Genomic DNA, 16,886 nt, shown 5'->3' with positions numbered 1-16,886 from the left:
CTTCCGAAAGTCAGCTGGTGACGTTATAAGTAATTGCGAGATAAAATGAAAGCAGGACTAAGGGGCAAAACAATTGAGGTTGCAGGTTCGTTTCACAGGGGAAGGTCAAGGAAAACACACAATGGAAGGAAGCGATAAGAATGGACTTTAGAGAAAGGGGATAAATGAAGTCCTGGTCAGAAATAGGTTAGTTTGGAAATCAATATCTTAAAGGTGTCCAACACATGCCAGCATGTAAAACGGCCGTTAAATCGACGACGACGACTACGACGACGACAACGGCGAAGATGATGATGATGATGATGATGATGATTGGCTTGAAATCGGATGGGGAAATGTAATTTTACTGGGAAATAAACGTCGGATCATTAGTTGAAGTCATTATTTAATCTCAGAATTTGTATCTTATTAAATTTTGATGATCTTGTTATGCGTGAGAGTTCATACCAGTGATTGAGTAAGTTGTCCTTTATTATTATTTTTAATCCTATGAACACAAAAAAGTAATAGTTTAATTCTAGAAAATGTTCCTTGTTCTTAATTTTTTCTAAAATTGCCTCCCAAACTCTTCCTATTTTGCGCCGAGTGGTGTTAATTGTATAGTTGGTTTATTGTTGAAAATTGCTTTTGTGATCTTTTCGTATGAGTTTCGTATAGGTTTTAATTAATCTTAATGGCTTCATCTGTGATTTTCAGTACAGTAAATAAATTGTATTGCAATTGGAAATTTAAAACAGAATTGGTAATTGTATCAGAATCGACGAAAATATTCGAATCGTCGCCTCACTAGGTACATCTAACCATCAATGTAGCGATTTGTGGCAGTTATGGCCCGAGACTCATGATGTGTACTTCTTTAACATACTTTTACTATTAATAATCCAGTTATATTTGTTAACTATATCCCACTATATTTGCCTTGATAATTATCGACCTGCAAAGTTATGACAGTTATCTTTTTGAAGGGATTGTTTGTCCAACTTTATTTTTCAAGGAGCAACAGTTTTTAATCACCTTAACCAAAATAGTGTATTCCTGCTTGTATTTTTTTGCAATTTATTGTTTGTGCCATTAGACTATGTTTTGGGGAGGAGAATGTGATCAGTTCTTCTGGTAACTGGACAACTGCTGCCACCATCATTAAATTAATTTTCGTCTTGCAGCCAAGTAATTATCATCTGCCTCTCTGCAATTTCAAATCGTAAACTGTTTTGCCATTTCTGGTTTGTTCCATAAATCGCAATTAGAAACAGTTGAGTCTTCTTCCTACATGCATACACACAAGTGTATTTCGTTCCTGATAAAATCTTTTACCTGTAATAGAGCCAGACACGTCCTGAGGTGGAATACTGCTGTCATAGATGGGACGCTGATGCTCAAAGCACTGTTTCTTACTCTGACAGAGTAGAAAACCAACTTCACAATCTAGTGGGAGAGGATCTATACTCTTCCCTATATCCTTTTTCACATGGGATGTTGCTAAGCTCTCTCTACTGTATCATTACATTCATGGTAGGTATTGAGAGCTAATCTTTGGGTCTACCGGTAAAACATTTACAGCAAGAACTCGCCTAGCTATGACGACAGGAAAGAAGTTTCCTTTCTCCCTCTCTTTACCAAAACTCAAACAAGAACTTCCATGAACAAAGTTTCTTTCCTAGAACATTTCATTCGTGGGACAAATACGACAAGTCTATTTCCCAACCGACTACAACATGGTCGTCTTCAAGTCTAATGTAAACAAATGATTATTGAGTTGTCATCGTGACTGATCTGTCTACAGTAATATTCTGCCGATACCACCTCTTGTGGTAGCTATCATCGTCCACTGACAATCTTTTTAAGATCACAACACCCATAAATACTTTCTACCTAAAAACACTTATTAATAAGATGAAGTGACGTGGTACGATACATGAGATTGAAATGTCTCAGCGCCACTAATATAGAAGACGCAGCCCCCACAAACTACCGCGGTTTTAAATCCAATAAGTAATTTGAAAGCGTCACCAAAATGAAAGCGATCTGCTTCATATAATCCCTAAAAATCTGTTTCATCTATTATACAGAGGGTAGTTGTCTGTGTGTATGTATGTGTATGCGTTTGTGTGTATGTCCAGTTAAAAGTTTTAAAAATACAAAACCGGCCATTATCATTCAGTAGTAGTAATTAGTATTACTATTTGATAAGTGATTTTTTTTTTATGGGAGCGGGTAGAATAGGGTTCATTTTATTGTCAAAGATCATTCTCCCAGACATTATCTTTTATAGAAGGTATAATGTACTATTTATTCTGTGATCATGAGACCATACTTCCAAGGATTACTAGCACGTTTTTGTGGAGTGAGGATAGAGTAGTGTACATTTTTTGTCATGAGACCCCCCCCCCCGGACATTATCACCTTTTTTTTTTTTTTTTGGTAAAAGACATACTGCAGTATCTGTTTTGTGATAATGAGATGCTGCTGCAAAGGATTACCAAAACTTTACTTTTTAGGAGTAGAGGGGTAGAGTAGTGTCGTTTTTGTTGTCACGGGACCATCCTCCCAGGCATTATCTTCTTTTTGGTAGTAGTGATAATAATGTTAGAGTAATGCCCATTTTATTGTCACAAGACTATCCTCTCAGGCATTATTTTCCCCTTTTTGTTTGATAATGTAATATCCGTACTGTGGCCATGACAGCATACTTCCAGGGATTACCAAAAGCTTTTTGGGGGAAGGAGAAGAACGGAGATAGAGTAGTGTCCATTTTGTTGTTACAAAACTATTCTCCCAAGCATTACTCTTCATTTTTTTGGTAGTAGTGATAATGTTGTATCTTGTCTATGGTTGTGAGATCATACTCCTAGGGATTATCAGCACCTTCTTCTTTGGGGGGGGGGATAGAGTAGTGATCGTTTTATTGTCACGAGATCCTCATCTCAGGAATTACCTTCTCTTTTTTTGACAATGTCATATCTGTTCTGTAGTCATGAGACTATACTCGTTGAAGTGGCAGAAATTCAAAGGAGGACCGATAGAGAGAATAATTTATTGAACACAAACAAAGAATCATGGGATATTGATACAGAAAGGGAGATAATAAGAAAGACAATAGTTATATAAGACTTCTAACAAAAAACGAAACAAAACAAAAATAGAAAAATTTATATGAAAAAATTACGGTTTAAGTATTTAGTTTATCAAATTCTACTCAATTTCCACGACTAACGACTATCTTACATTCATTATCCTCGAATGGCTTAAAATATTTTTTTTTAACTTAGAAGTCGCCACTTATCAAGTCCCGAAGGTCACTTGAGGACAAAGGTTAAAGAATATAAGGTGGTAGTGTAGTAATCGTTAATGGTGTAAATTGTTTTCATTGGATTTGGAGGCTACAATGTTGTATTCAACCAGGAAGCAAGCCAGCGGAATAGTGTTCCACAGGCAGGCAGTTCTAGGAAAGAAGCTTTGTTCATGGAATCTGTGTTTAGATTTAGGCACAGATAGTCGAGTGTTTTTGTGACAGTTTGGCAAGATGAAGCTAAGTCGAGCACTTGCCGTGAAAATAACGATAGAGCAGAGATAGACTCGCAACATCTCTTCTGTGGGAAAGAGATTGCAAGATTTGAACTTGATTGGTAGTGACACCCTAGATTTTGAACTGATGAGGTTGCATTTTGAAAGAAATTGAAACTGAAACATTTATGAACATATGCAGCCAATAATGTTTGTATGATAAATATATTGTACTATGTATATATTAGAATTTTCAGAATGTGAAATGATACAATTATTTCCACAGTTAAACAACGCCGCAGACCACATAAGCCGTGAAAGCCAACAAACCGGAAGTCTAAGACTATATGTTATAATATACAAAGAAAATGAGAGGAAAATAGACAGAAACAGACATTATGTACTCGCTCACCTTTTTCTGTTGTAATGAAAGAGCCATGTTGACGAGCGGCATGAGTGCATGGTTGTCTTCGCTAGTCTCACAGCCCAGGAGCATGCGCACCTCTTCCGAACTCCGACTGGTAGCTAACAAATCCAGGGTGAAATTTTGAACTTGTGTATCAAGCTCGAAGTAGACTTGCTGCAAAAAAACAAACAAAAAAAAAAACACGGTTAAATTAACAAATGAATCATGAGAATTTGTAATAAAGAAAAAGAACGTTTTATTGAAAATATAAAAATATTTTAACTAGAACTGGCCGCTCGGCACTTCCTGGTTGTAAAATACGCTTAAATATGATATTTTAATCATGCAGATTTCGTATTTATCATTTACCAGTTAATTTGCTCGTTTTAATGGTACTACTCCCATTTTCGTAGCTCTTCAACGCTTTACTTTTTAAGTTAAAAAATAGGAGGCCTTAATCTTGGAAGGACCCGCGTATATATATATATATATATATATATATATATATATATATATATATATATATATATATATATATATATATACGTATATATATATATATATATATATATATATATATATATATATATATATATATATATATATACGTGGGTCCTTCCAAACTATATATATATTTTGGAAGGACCCGCGTATATATAGGTTTTCCTTCCAATATATATATATAGTCTTATTTGTAGTATTCTGAATTTTACTGGGTTATATAATTCAGCAATCGTTCATATACCAATAAATTTTAAACCAAAAAGAGATGACAAACTGTAAGCTACAAAATTATCATATTTCATAATTGAGCATTCATATATTGTTTTAACAAAAAATCAAGACTTAAAAGTATTGGTTTATAGCAACAAATAGTGTATTTTATCGTTTCAAGATTATTCAGACAAATTCAAACATGTCGTTTGAAAATTTTCACAAGAACAGCCTCTTTTCAGACTTATTGAATTAGAAACACTTTAACAATAAAACATTATGGAAACCATTTGCCTTATAAGGAAAAAAAAACAGCCGAAAGTATTTTACCTATATCGCATCCTTGCAAAGTATTTTTTTAAAAAGATTTATATGTTTACTTATTTTCGTATCTCCATTCAAAAAAAAAAAAAAAATTACAAACAAAATGTCATACAATGCTACCACTAATTACCTATGTCCATCTAATGCTTTAATAATATTATTCATTGATTTCTTAAATTAAATTTCTTTATTTCTTTATTTGATTTGAATTATTTTTTTAATCCGGACTAGTCAACTAAGTTAAATTGTTATGCTTCTATGTAAGTTTCGTATCTGGAATTTGCTTTGTTTATTTACAAAAATATCGGCTAACCTATGTATGTGATTTAAGAAAGTTTTTGTTTAAAACTTATTCAATAAGGAAAGAAAGTTTAACATTACTTTATACTTAGTTCATTCTTATTCTTCACTTAAAATTAAGGATCTCAATCTATTTTTTATTTATTTTTTATTTTTATTTTCTTTCGTTCTTTCCTATTAAGATTTACGATTATCGGATATTTTAGATGTAGAAATAGAGATAACTCTGTACGTTCGAAAGTTTAAAGTTTTAGTTGAAATTATAAGTTACCAAAATCCTAATATGTCTTCATAACGATGAAAGGGAAGTAATTCAAGCCGTTCGATGTTTCTAGGTTTGGTAAAGTTCCTAATATGCATTTATGATTTATTTATTAATCAAACAAATCCAATTAAAACTAGGCTAACCTAATCAAAATATAAGTTTGTAATGCATATCTTAACCATGATACTGATTTTATTACCAAAGATTTAACCTACGTTTGCCATCCAACCATAATTTTCTGAGGTTATACAAAATAACAATTCGGGAATTAAGTTCTGAAATACTTATCTAATAATAATACATGTCCCATTAATAAGTATTCTATTAATAAATATATTCTTTAGCTTCATGTATGTTTTACTCCAATGAAAGCGAGGGTTCACCTTGATTTTTTGGATTTAATGGTTCAGAACAAGAGTATTATTTAAAATATATATATATATATATATATATATATATATATATATATATATATATATATATATATATCGTAGCAAGACATGACTGTATTTACGTAAAGAATAATAAGATATAATTTGATCTCTTTGATTGAGCACTATCAACGACCCTTGTTGAAATTCAGTTATTCTTAATATTTGGATATCATTATACCTGGAATATATACATATATAAATATATATATATTTATACGTATATCCCGAAATTAACTATCTATATTGATGAAATCAGTCATTATTTTATAACTTTTTTCTTGGAATATATTTACCGTGTTCAAAATATAATATGCACAAGATTTTACTGCAATGAAAAATCGAGAGGAGTTAAGTGTGAATAACGTGTAGATCATGGTGTATCTATCTATCTGGAAAGCGTCTGTTCAGGTACTCTCGTACCTGGTATAGTACAATATCTTATTGGAACACGACAGTATCAACAATGTTATCATTCACAAAGGCACAAAAACCTGGTAGAACATGTCTAGTAAAAGGATGCTTGTGATAGTAGCTTCTTGAAAACAGAATAGGGTATAAACTTTAAATTTAATCATTCTAACTATTCTTTTTCTATTTGGGAATCTCTTTTCCTATTCCATAATTTCAGTCTTTCATTCGCCCAGATATGACATTTTGTTTATTGACTTCACTGCATGTGAAAAGTTGCTTCGTTACAGATTAAAATGGTGTCGCAAAATTTTTCTGTTTCATATTGAAAAATTCAGAGCACCTTAACCCATGCTTGTAGATAGTATTATTCCTTAAGAAAATAAAAAATGTGAATATAATAGGACTACTTCAAAAGAACTGGACGAAAAACCTCTTTGGTAATGCTGTCTTAGGCATATTGAAAACCTGACCTTTTTTTTTTTTTTTTTTTTTACTGTTTTTTTTTTTTTTTTTTACTGTTTTTTTTTTTACTGTTTTTTGTTTTTTTACTGTTTTTTTTTTTACTGTTTTTTGTTTTTAATACTGTTTTTTTACTGGGTTTTTTTTACTTTTTTTTTTACTGATTTTTGTTTTTTTTACTGTTTTTTTTACTGTTTTTTTTTTTTACTGTTTTTTGTTTTGCTTCATACATTTCTAAACAATTTTTTAGATTTGGTTTTATTTCTGCTGGAAACTTTGTTTTTTCGTGTTTTACCCTTTTTGCATCATACATGGATCCTGTCTTTTATATTTGTGCAGTAATAAACGGATCCAGAGTCGAGTTTATGAAAATTCTTGCGAAACTTGCTCTGTACTTTACTATTTTTGCTTCTTCAAATAAGTGCAACTACAACAAAAACGTTTTTTTTCTCTGTATTTATCATTCAAGGCTTCCGAAAAGATGCAATAAATAAGTTGTTTAGGACAATCCTTTTACACATAAAGCGATAAAATTATAGAAAGATGACCGAATTTATCAAAATAAATGGCTAATTTGGGAACACACTATCTCTTCCATTTAGCATATTTTTTTAACAAGGAAGTCACCATTTATCAAGGCTCGAAGACCACTCGAGGATAGGGGTTAATGCAAATCCCTTTGTTTCTAAATGAATGGAACACTTTAAAGGTGACGCTCAATCTATATAACTATAAAAGTGAGAATGTGTGCGCGTATGTGTGTGTGGGGGGGGACACTTCTCAACTCATGTACTCCACAGATATTTGATCAACACACTTGAAAGTTGGTATATATGATATTCAGACAAGTGGAATTCTTTTCAATCGGATTTTATCTGGGAAAACAGGCTGCTAAGTGGTCAAAATTGGAAAAATGCTACGGACTGGGGGTAGGATTTTTATCTTTTTGCTAGCTGTTCCAGGAATGAGCATGCGCTAATGGTTCGCATGATAGATCCATTATGTTAAAAATAGGTACATTTTGAAAACACTTTTTAAAGATAGTGTTAAGCCGCCCTAATGGTTGTCTTACTTGACTCACTGTGTTTAGGTTTTGGTTTCGATCTCAGCACTATTTTTTTTTTACTTACAAGAAGTGAAGTGTTTAGAAAACAAAACATGATACTTGCATGCATATGTCTCAGATTCTGCACGAATTAAAATATAATATTTATGCGTATTTTACGACCGGGCAACACCGGACGGCCTGCTAGTGTTTATATATATATACATTGGAGATTTATGCGCGCCGATCCTGTAGCTGAGTAGTAGAACTTCCGACTTTCAACTAGATAGTTGTAGGTTCGATTCCTGGTATGTGTGCTAATCAAGCTATACAGTTGTACAACGAAACAGTTTATCTTTGGCTGACCATATACACATATATGCACGTATAAGAAATGGTAAAAATTAAGAAAAAGGAAAAATGTAAATCGAAAAAAAAAACCCAAAGTGACGTATAATCGAAAAATGTTAAAGAAACGCTAAGAATTTACAACGAACATAACACTGAAAATATTTTTCAAAAGTTAAAAAATATGTAACACTCTATAAAACGTTATTAATGAAAAAATAATTTAATTAATGTATTAAATGTAAAATATAAGAAAAACTAAATAAACAAATAAGTTAAAAAATGAAAAATTTCAAACAGATAAATGTGGAAATATAAATTAGTAAAAAAAAATGAAAAATTTCAAAAAGATTTGTTTCTAAATAAATGGATGGAACGCTTTAAAATGTAAAAAATATATTTAAAAAAAAGTAAAAAATGAAAATTTTCAATTTGATAAAATGTAAAAATATAAATTAGCAAAAAAAAAAAAATGAAAAATTTCAAATAGATTTGTTTTTAAAATAAATGAATGAAGACTTGAAAATGTCAAAATAAAAAAAGAGTAAAAAATTGAAAATTTTCAATTAGATAAAATGTGGAAATATAAATTAGTACAAAAATGAAAAATTTCAAATAGATTTGTTTCTAAATAAACAGATGGGACACTTTAAAATGTCGAAAAATAAACAAAAAGTAAAAAAAAATGAAAATTTTCAGTTAGGTAAAATATGGAAATATAAATTAGTAAAAAAATGAAAAAATTCAAATATACTAGAATGGAGTAGACTATTTAAGTATTTCATTCAGAATTTAGAATTTAAATAAATATAAATCCTATGGTATATTAAATTTAAATGCAATTAAAATATTATTTATCAAAATATGCTTAGCTCGATATTTTATTAAGATACTATTAATTGATTAAGTGTGTGGCAACTGAATTGCGAACCGATTTGCACGAACACTAAAAAGCAAATGTTCGAATAGCTAATTCTCTTCTTTGCTCTTACAAATTCCTTAAAAATGATAAAATAAAACAGCCCCCCCCACAAAAAATAGATTGCACTGAAAAACCAAAGACATCTGTTACATATGGAAGAGGACAGATCCCAGTAATAAAAGGAATAAAGTAAATAAGTTTGAAAATAATAGTTGTTAAAAGGAAAAGGTTAGGATCGAACTGAGTATTCAAAAGTTAAAAGTGAATACATATTGCAATCTCAGGAATTTAGTGAATTGTCCATTATGGTAGAAATAACTAAATTGTCCATTATAGTAGAAATAACTAAATTGTCCATTATGGTCGAAATAACTAAATTGTCCATTATAGTAGAAATAACTAAATTTTCCATTATGGTCGAAATAACTAAATTGTCCATTATAGTAGAAATAACTAAATTGTCCATTATGGTCGAAATAACTAAATTGTCCATTATGGTCGAAATAACTAAATTGTCCATTATAGTAGAAATAACTAAATTTTCCATTATAGTAGAAATAACTAAATTGTCCATTATGGTCGAAATAACTAAATTGTCCATTATGGTCGAAATAACTAAATTTTCCATTATAGTAGAAATAACTAAATTTTCCATTATAGTAGAAATAACTAAATTGTCCATTATGGTCGAAATAACTAAATTGTCCATTATGGTCGAAATAACTAAATTGTCCATTATGGTCGAAATAACTAAATTGTCCATTATAGTAGAAATAACTAAATTGTCCATTATAGTAGAAATAACTAAATTGTCCATTATAGTCGAAATAACTAAATTGTCCATTATAGTCGAAATAACTAAATTGTCCATTATGGTCGAAATAACTAAATTGTCCATTATGGTAGAAATAACTAAATTGTCCATTATAGTAGAAATAACTAAATTGCCCATTATGGTCGAAATAACTAAATTGTCCATTATGGTAGAAATAACTAAATTTTCCATTATAGTAGAAATAACTAAATTGTCCATTATGGTCGAAATAACTAAATTGTCCATTATGGTCGAAATAACTAAATTGTCCATTATGGTAGAAATAACTAAATTGTCCATTATAGTAGAAATAACTAAATTGTCCATTATAGTAGAAATAACTAAATTGTCCATTATAGTCGAAATAACTAAATTGTCCATTATGGTCGAAATAACTAAATTGTCCATTATGGTCGAAATAACTAAATTGTCCATTATAGTAGAAATAACTAAATTGTCCATTATGGTCGAAATAACTAAATTGTCCATTATGGTAGAAATAACTAAATTGTCCATTATGGTAGAAATAACTAAATTGTCCATTATGGTAGAAATAACTAAATTGTCCATTATAGTAGAAATAACTAAATTGTCCATTATGGTAGAAATAACTAAATTGTCCATTATAGTAGAAATAACTAAATTGTCCATTATAGTCGAAATAACTAAATTGTCCATTATAGTAGAAATAACTAAATTGTCCATTATAGTCGAAATAACTAAATTGTCCATTATAGTAGAAATAACTAAATTGTCCATTATGGTCGAAATAACTAAATTGTCCATTATGGTAGAAATAACTAAATTTTCCATTATAGTAGAAATAACTAAATTGTCCATTATGGTCGAAATAACTAAATTGTCCATTATGGTCGAAATAACTAAATTGTCTATTATGGTAGAAATAACTAAATTGTCCATTATAGTAGAAATAACTAAATTGTCCATTATAGTAGAAATAACTAAATTGTCCATTATAGTCGAAATAACTAAATTGTCCATTATAGTCGAAATAACTAAATTGTCCATTATGGTCGAAATAACTAAATTGTCCATTATAGTAGAAATAACTAAATTGTCCATTATAGTAGAAATAACTAAATTGTCCATTATGGTAGAAATAACTAAATTGTCCATTATAGTAGAAATAACTAAATAATGATAAACCAGACGTCAGAGTTAGGACAATGGAAAACAAAACAGTTTAGGAATTTTCTTTGTGTGGCCGAAGGCATCTTGGAAGTCATATATGTAAATCCATGGGAGAACATTCACGTGGTTAGAGTACGTCTTTGACGTCACAAAGAAAGATATTTACAATATATCCAGAGAGTCAGTTCAACCATGAGTTCGGAGTCAGAAAGGAGAGTTGAGTTAGCTGAAGCCCTTTTCGAAGCGACCAGAAAGGGAAACAAAAATTGGAGAAATCTGAAGGCAATTGAATTCCTGATCATCATCCAGCCAATTAGTTGAATGTATTTTATAAACGTTGTCTTCGTCGTTATTTCATCTACCGAAAGGTAATGTGATTTTGTTATCATCTTTGTAAACGAACTTTGTTTAACACATTTCCAAATTGTTAACTGTCGCCACCATTACAAGTAATATATTTCCCCTGTGTTAAAAAGAACTGTATTTCATGTCTGCCTCCTCAATAATGTTAACGGTATCCCTCTTTCAGTAATGAATGTGCATCACCTATGTGTAATAAGAAATGTCACCACAGTCGTCGTCGTGATGTACGCAGTATATAAACGTCTGATCATCCGTTATCTGTATTTGTCGTCCATCGTTATAAATATGTTCCCGGTGTAGCGACGCTACACTGTAGCGTCTACCCCGGAACTAATTTTGACAGTGACATTGAACATTCACCGTTTCCGGAGAGCTCCAAAAAAAGACAAAAAAAAAAGCCGTGGCGCTAAATTTGAGGAGTCTCTCGCTCTCTTTTTGCTCGCGAACACCAGAGGTGTAAGACGCGTTACTGCCACGCTCTGTCGCTCGTGCGTGACACACCCTGTGCTGGTTCCAATGGTGAAACCACACAAAAAAAACAAAAACATTCTTCTTATCTATTCACTCCGCTCCTTACCCGAACGGCATTTCTAAAGAAAATTAATTTATCGTTTCTTTCCAACTTAACGCCAAAAACATTTGACCAGTGGGGAAGGATTTCTTCTTCCTTTTTTTTTTGGACTCAAAATAAACACGAGTGTGATACACCAGGGCAAATAAATTTACACCTCTTATAACAAGCCAAGTCTGATTATTTGTTTTTAATTACTTTTTCTAAATATTTGTTTTCTTATTAATGTTTTTTGGAAAAATTAATTTTAAGTGAGCTGTTTGTTGTTTTGCCCAGCGAGCACCTCGCTTCACCGGTATATACACACCTCAACTACACAACATCTGCTTCTGCCACTCCCCGTCTCTTTGGCTGGGAAAGACAAAAAGGAACACTTTAATGACTCACATACAAACTCTCTTCATCTCGCGCACACACATTCTTACACACTAATCAGCAAAGATAAACGAACTGCTACTCACAGCTATATGCGCACTAATGATAACAAGGTAAACCAACACACATACGCAGTGTCTCACCGCCAAATACTCGTATACGTATATTACTTATGTATGCATATTCTTCACACTATGAACATATTATTTAACTACTTCACACTATGAACATATTATTTAACTACCTAAGAGGAAAAGTTCAACCAGATTAGTGACCTGAGCTGAGTCGGTCGAACCCATTAAAACGTTGAAATGACCAGGGGTATTGTTTCTGATCCAATATTTTTGCCAAAGGTTATTATAGACTTTCTCGCTAATAGTATTATATTAATTTCGTCTGGTGTTATATTAGTTATTTTATGTGCCATTAGGAGGGACTTATTTAATAGGATTGGTGATATCGATTGGTAATAGGATTCACTGTCGAAAGAAAGAAATTTAAGATTCTTTTTATTGTGAATGTTAGAAAACCAATCAATTATCTGGGTGGAGGATTGCCATAGTGGGTATTTTATTACGGATTTAATCTTAGGGATAATTCTATCTAGGATATTTTTACTTTCTTTACCAAACAAGCGTTTGTGTAAATGAATACTTACTGATCGAAAATAACTTTGATATTCTTATAAAATTGTAGATATATGTTTTCCTATAAACTATCGGTTTTGTCTCAATTTTTCATTTACAAAATTCTGTTTACGTTTTAGTTGTGATCCTGTTATTCCTCAATGCTTCATTTGTTTCCATTTTTATTATACGTGCGTGCCTAAAACATAACTTTCATACCCGATTCATATTAAATGTTAGTGTGGTTTTTGGCAATACCCAAAGATGCTATCATCGTTCCAAAAAAGAGTTTCTACCAAAACCAGGAACAACGCCACAAGTACAAATTAAAATGGAATAAAAATGTGTGAGGAGGAACCCTTATCCTTGAGTGGCCTCGGCCTTGATAATGTGGTGATGCTTGTGTGTAAAAAAATGGACATTTACGAAAAATTAACTTGAGAAATAATTTATTTTACACTTTTCTATGCATGCGTGCCGCTATATATCCTTCATTATTTTTATTATTATTTTTTTTTTTTGTTAGAGGCCATCTTAAAACATCTTTTTGTATAGTCCAGAACCACACCGACATTTAATATCAGTTTGGGTATAAAAGTTATATTTTAGCAAAGGAAGAACATGAAGAACGTATAATATGGGACATTTATGCATAATAAAATGAAAATAAAATGAAACATTAAAATAATAAAAGGCTCACCAGATAGCATGTGCTACGTAAAACACAAACGTAGTTTTATGAATGAAAAATAGAGAAATACGATAATTTATAAGAAAATATTTTTATATAAGAAATAAGAATATAAAAGTTATTTTTCAGTAATTTTATACAAACATGTGTTTTAGTAAACAGGTTGGGCGAATAATAGTATGTAAGTATTTGGCAGTGCGGTATTGTGTCTCTGTGTACGTTTATCTTTGTCCTTGTTATTGCCTATATATATATATATATATATATATATATATATATATATATATATATATATATATGTATGTATGTGTGTGTGTGTGTGTGTGTGTGTGTGTGTGTGTGTGTGTGTGGTGAAAGGCTGGATGTGTAAGTCAGTGAGTTCTTTCGCCTTATCATCTCGGCGAAATGCCGGGGTGAGGTGCTGAGTAGACCTTCTTGGGTTCCTCTTGTCCAGTCGGCTTGCAGAGTCTCTCTTTAATTTTGGCTCTTTGTCTTGTCGGTTCATAGGCGTTTCCAACTTCGCATTGGTTTATTACTTTCACATGTACGTGTTACTTTTTGGAATTTATAAATATTTCCATTGGTTGAAAATTAGAGTTTACACGTTCATGCAAAACTTACTAGCATTGAGGAGTGATGAAGAAAACCAAAGAAGGAAAGAATCTAAGCAATTATAACTATTTGCTTTTTAGCGTTCGCATGAATTACTTTGAGATTAAGTCACCACCACGATAACTAGAACTGATGTTATCGACAAAAGTGTAAATTTCACCTTTTCTGTAATCTCGAACTTTGATCTAGATAATCTAAAATTAAATCACATCTAAGTTATCTCTTGACCGATACTTTAATCAAGTTTTGTGACGATTAATGAAACAATCTTGATGGAAAGCATAGCCTCCTCTTTGATGGAGATAATTAAGATTTTAGAACCTTAACCCTAAAATATTTGTCCTGATCTTATACAATCTATTTTTTTTTCTTTTTTTTTTTTTACATGGTGGTCACCACTTATCAAGGCCCGGAATCCACTCAGGGATAAGGGTTATTGCAAGTACAGTACGTTAGTGTGGAGATTTAATGAAGTGTTCACTTAAGGGGGCGGTTCATCAGGAATTTGTTTACATTGGACTTGAAGACATCCAGGTTGTAATCAGGTGGGAAGCAGGCAGACGGAACAGAGTTCCACAGGCGTGCAGTTCTAAGAAAGAAGCTTTGTTCGTGGAATCTACGTTTGGATTTAGGCACAGATAAAGAGTGGGGAAAAATTTTCACAGTGGATTCAGCTAGACGGGTGTTTTTCGTGAAAGATTGGAGAGGGGGGGACCAGGGATTGGAGTTCAGACGAGCACCTGCCATGGAAATAACGATAAAACAAGGATAGGCTCGCAACGTCTCTTCTGTGGGAGAGAGGTTGCAGGGTAGAGAAAAGGGCATCCCCCACTAAGCCACGAAGTCTATTTTGTACTCTATCAAGGCAGGATAGGCTGTTTTTAGCAGCTCCTGCCCAGATATGGCAGCAGTATTCCATCCTTGGACGTACTTGGCTTTTATATAGATAGAGAATTGCATCAGTAGTGAGATATCTTCTGGAGCGGTAGAAGGATCCCACCATCTTTCCAGCGACCTTGGCAACAGACTTGATGTACATGTTCCATTTCAGATCAGGAGTAAAGGACAAACCCAGAAGCTTATCAAAACATGGGGCTTCTCCTAGACGAGAGCCATCCATTTCAATTGATGCCAGATGGGGATCAGAGCGTTTATGATGTAAAGGTAGGAGTTTGGTTTTAGATGCATTAAAGATAACCAGCCACATCTTCCCCCACTGAACCACGCGTTCGAGATCAGAGGAGAGAGAATCAGAGAGAACTTTGTTATTTACAGCCTTTCATGTGATGCCGTAGGTGGACGTGTCATCAGCATAGATGTCAACGAATGATTTAAGTATGTGTTTAGGGAAGTCATTGATGTAGATCAGGAAAAGAGTTGGGCCCAGGATGGACCCTTGAGGGACTCCAGCATTAATACTGCAGGCCTCTGATTTTTGTCCATCGACCACTACTCTTATGAGCCTATCGGAGAGAAATGATTTAATGATTGAGAAAACATTTCCAGTTATACCGTAGCTGGAAATCTTGTGAAGTAGACCCTTATGCCATACCTTGTCGAAGGCCTTTGATATGTCAAGAGCAATTGCCCTAGAAAAGAAGCCTTTGTAAAGAGATTCACTAATCCTGTGAGATATAACCGTTAGCACATCTGCGGTAGATCTTGCAGAACGGAAACCATATTCTGTGTCACAAAGAAGATTGTTTCTGCTGAGGTGGTTGACTATTTCTCTATTTAATATGGATTCCAACAACTTACTCATGACACATAGGAAGCTTATTGGTCTGCACTGAGAGGGAGATGATCTGTCACTTGAATTCTTAAATACAGGGCATACTGATGAGGTTTTCCAGGGTGTTGGGAAGCAATTCTCCTTAAGGCAACGCTTAAACAGTTTTGTAAGTATGGGGGCAAGTTCTGGTTGAAGCTTTTTCAGCACTATAATTGGAATGCCGTCAGGGCCAGTTGCTTTACTGGAAACAAGGTTCTTGATTAGCTTGGCGACCTCATGCACAGATATTTGTATGTTACCTAGCGTGTTCTGTGTTATAGGAGGAAATATGAGGAGTTGATGGCCTTCGTCGCATAGGGTAGAATTAGCTGCAAAGTTCTTTGCAAATAGTTTGGCCTTGTCTGATGCTGACGAGATGACCTCTGGTCCATTGATAATGGTTGGGATAAAACGCACGCTTCTGTTCAGGGTCCTATTTGTTATTTGCCAAAAAATATAAAAGTGAAAGTGTCTGGCTGTCTGTGTGTCTGTCTGTGTACATTCCCCTACGCAATAATTCTGTCAATTTTCAGTCTGCAGACTCAAAATTTGATATACAGGGTACTGAGATTTGGGAAAATCTTTGTAATCCGTTTTCGGCCAGAAAATTGATTGTTAAGGGGTCTGAAGTGGACCGAAAGTAAATTGCATTTTGTTTCATATATTTACAATAATTGTTTTCAGCTAGATTTAGAGTGGCATTGGTATGTAATACGTTTGGTTGTATTTGATTGGTAGATTGGTTAATGGGGTGTTGTGCTGGAATTAGTCTGTATGAA

The 16,886-nt window shown here is 32.7% G+C and overlaps 1 protein-coding gene across 2 annotated transcripts in view; it reads right to left on the bottom strand.

Moving 5' to 3' along the window:
- Positions 1-16,886, bottom strand: part of LOC145255696 (short transient receptor potential channel 7-like) — a 267,600-nt gene that overhangs the window by 95,396 nt on the left and 155,318 nt on the right. For both annotated transcript variants that reach the window (XM_080114270.1, XM_080114271.1), the window contains exon 4: positions 3,917-4,084. In XM_080114270.1, coding sequence (XP_079970396.1) covers positions 3,917-4,084 — 168 coding nt within the window. The remainder of the gene's footprint in view (positions 1-3,916; positions 4,085-16,886) is intronic.

This window comes from Euprymna scolopes, chromosome 31 (assembly GCF_053919585.1).
Source record: "Euprymna scolopes isolate OS-2025 chromosome 31, ASM5391958v1, whole genome shotgun sequence".
Lineage (NCBI taxonomy): Eukaryota > Metazoa > Mollusca > Cephalopoda > Sepiida > Sepiolidae > Euprymna > Euprymna scolopes.
Note: the sequence above shows the minus strand (reverse complement) of the source record. Positions and strands in the feature narration are given on the sequence as shown.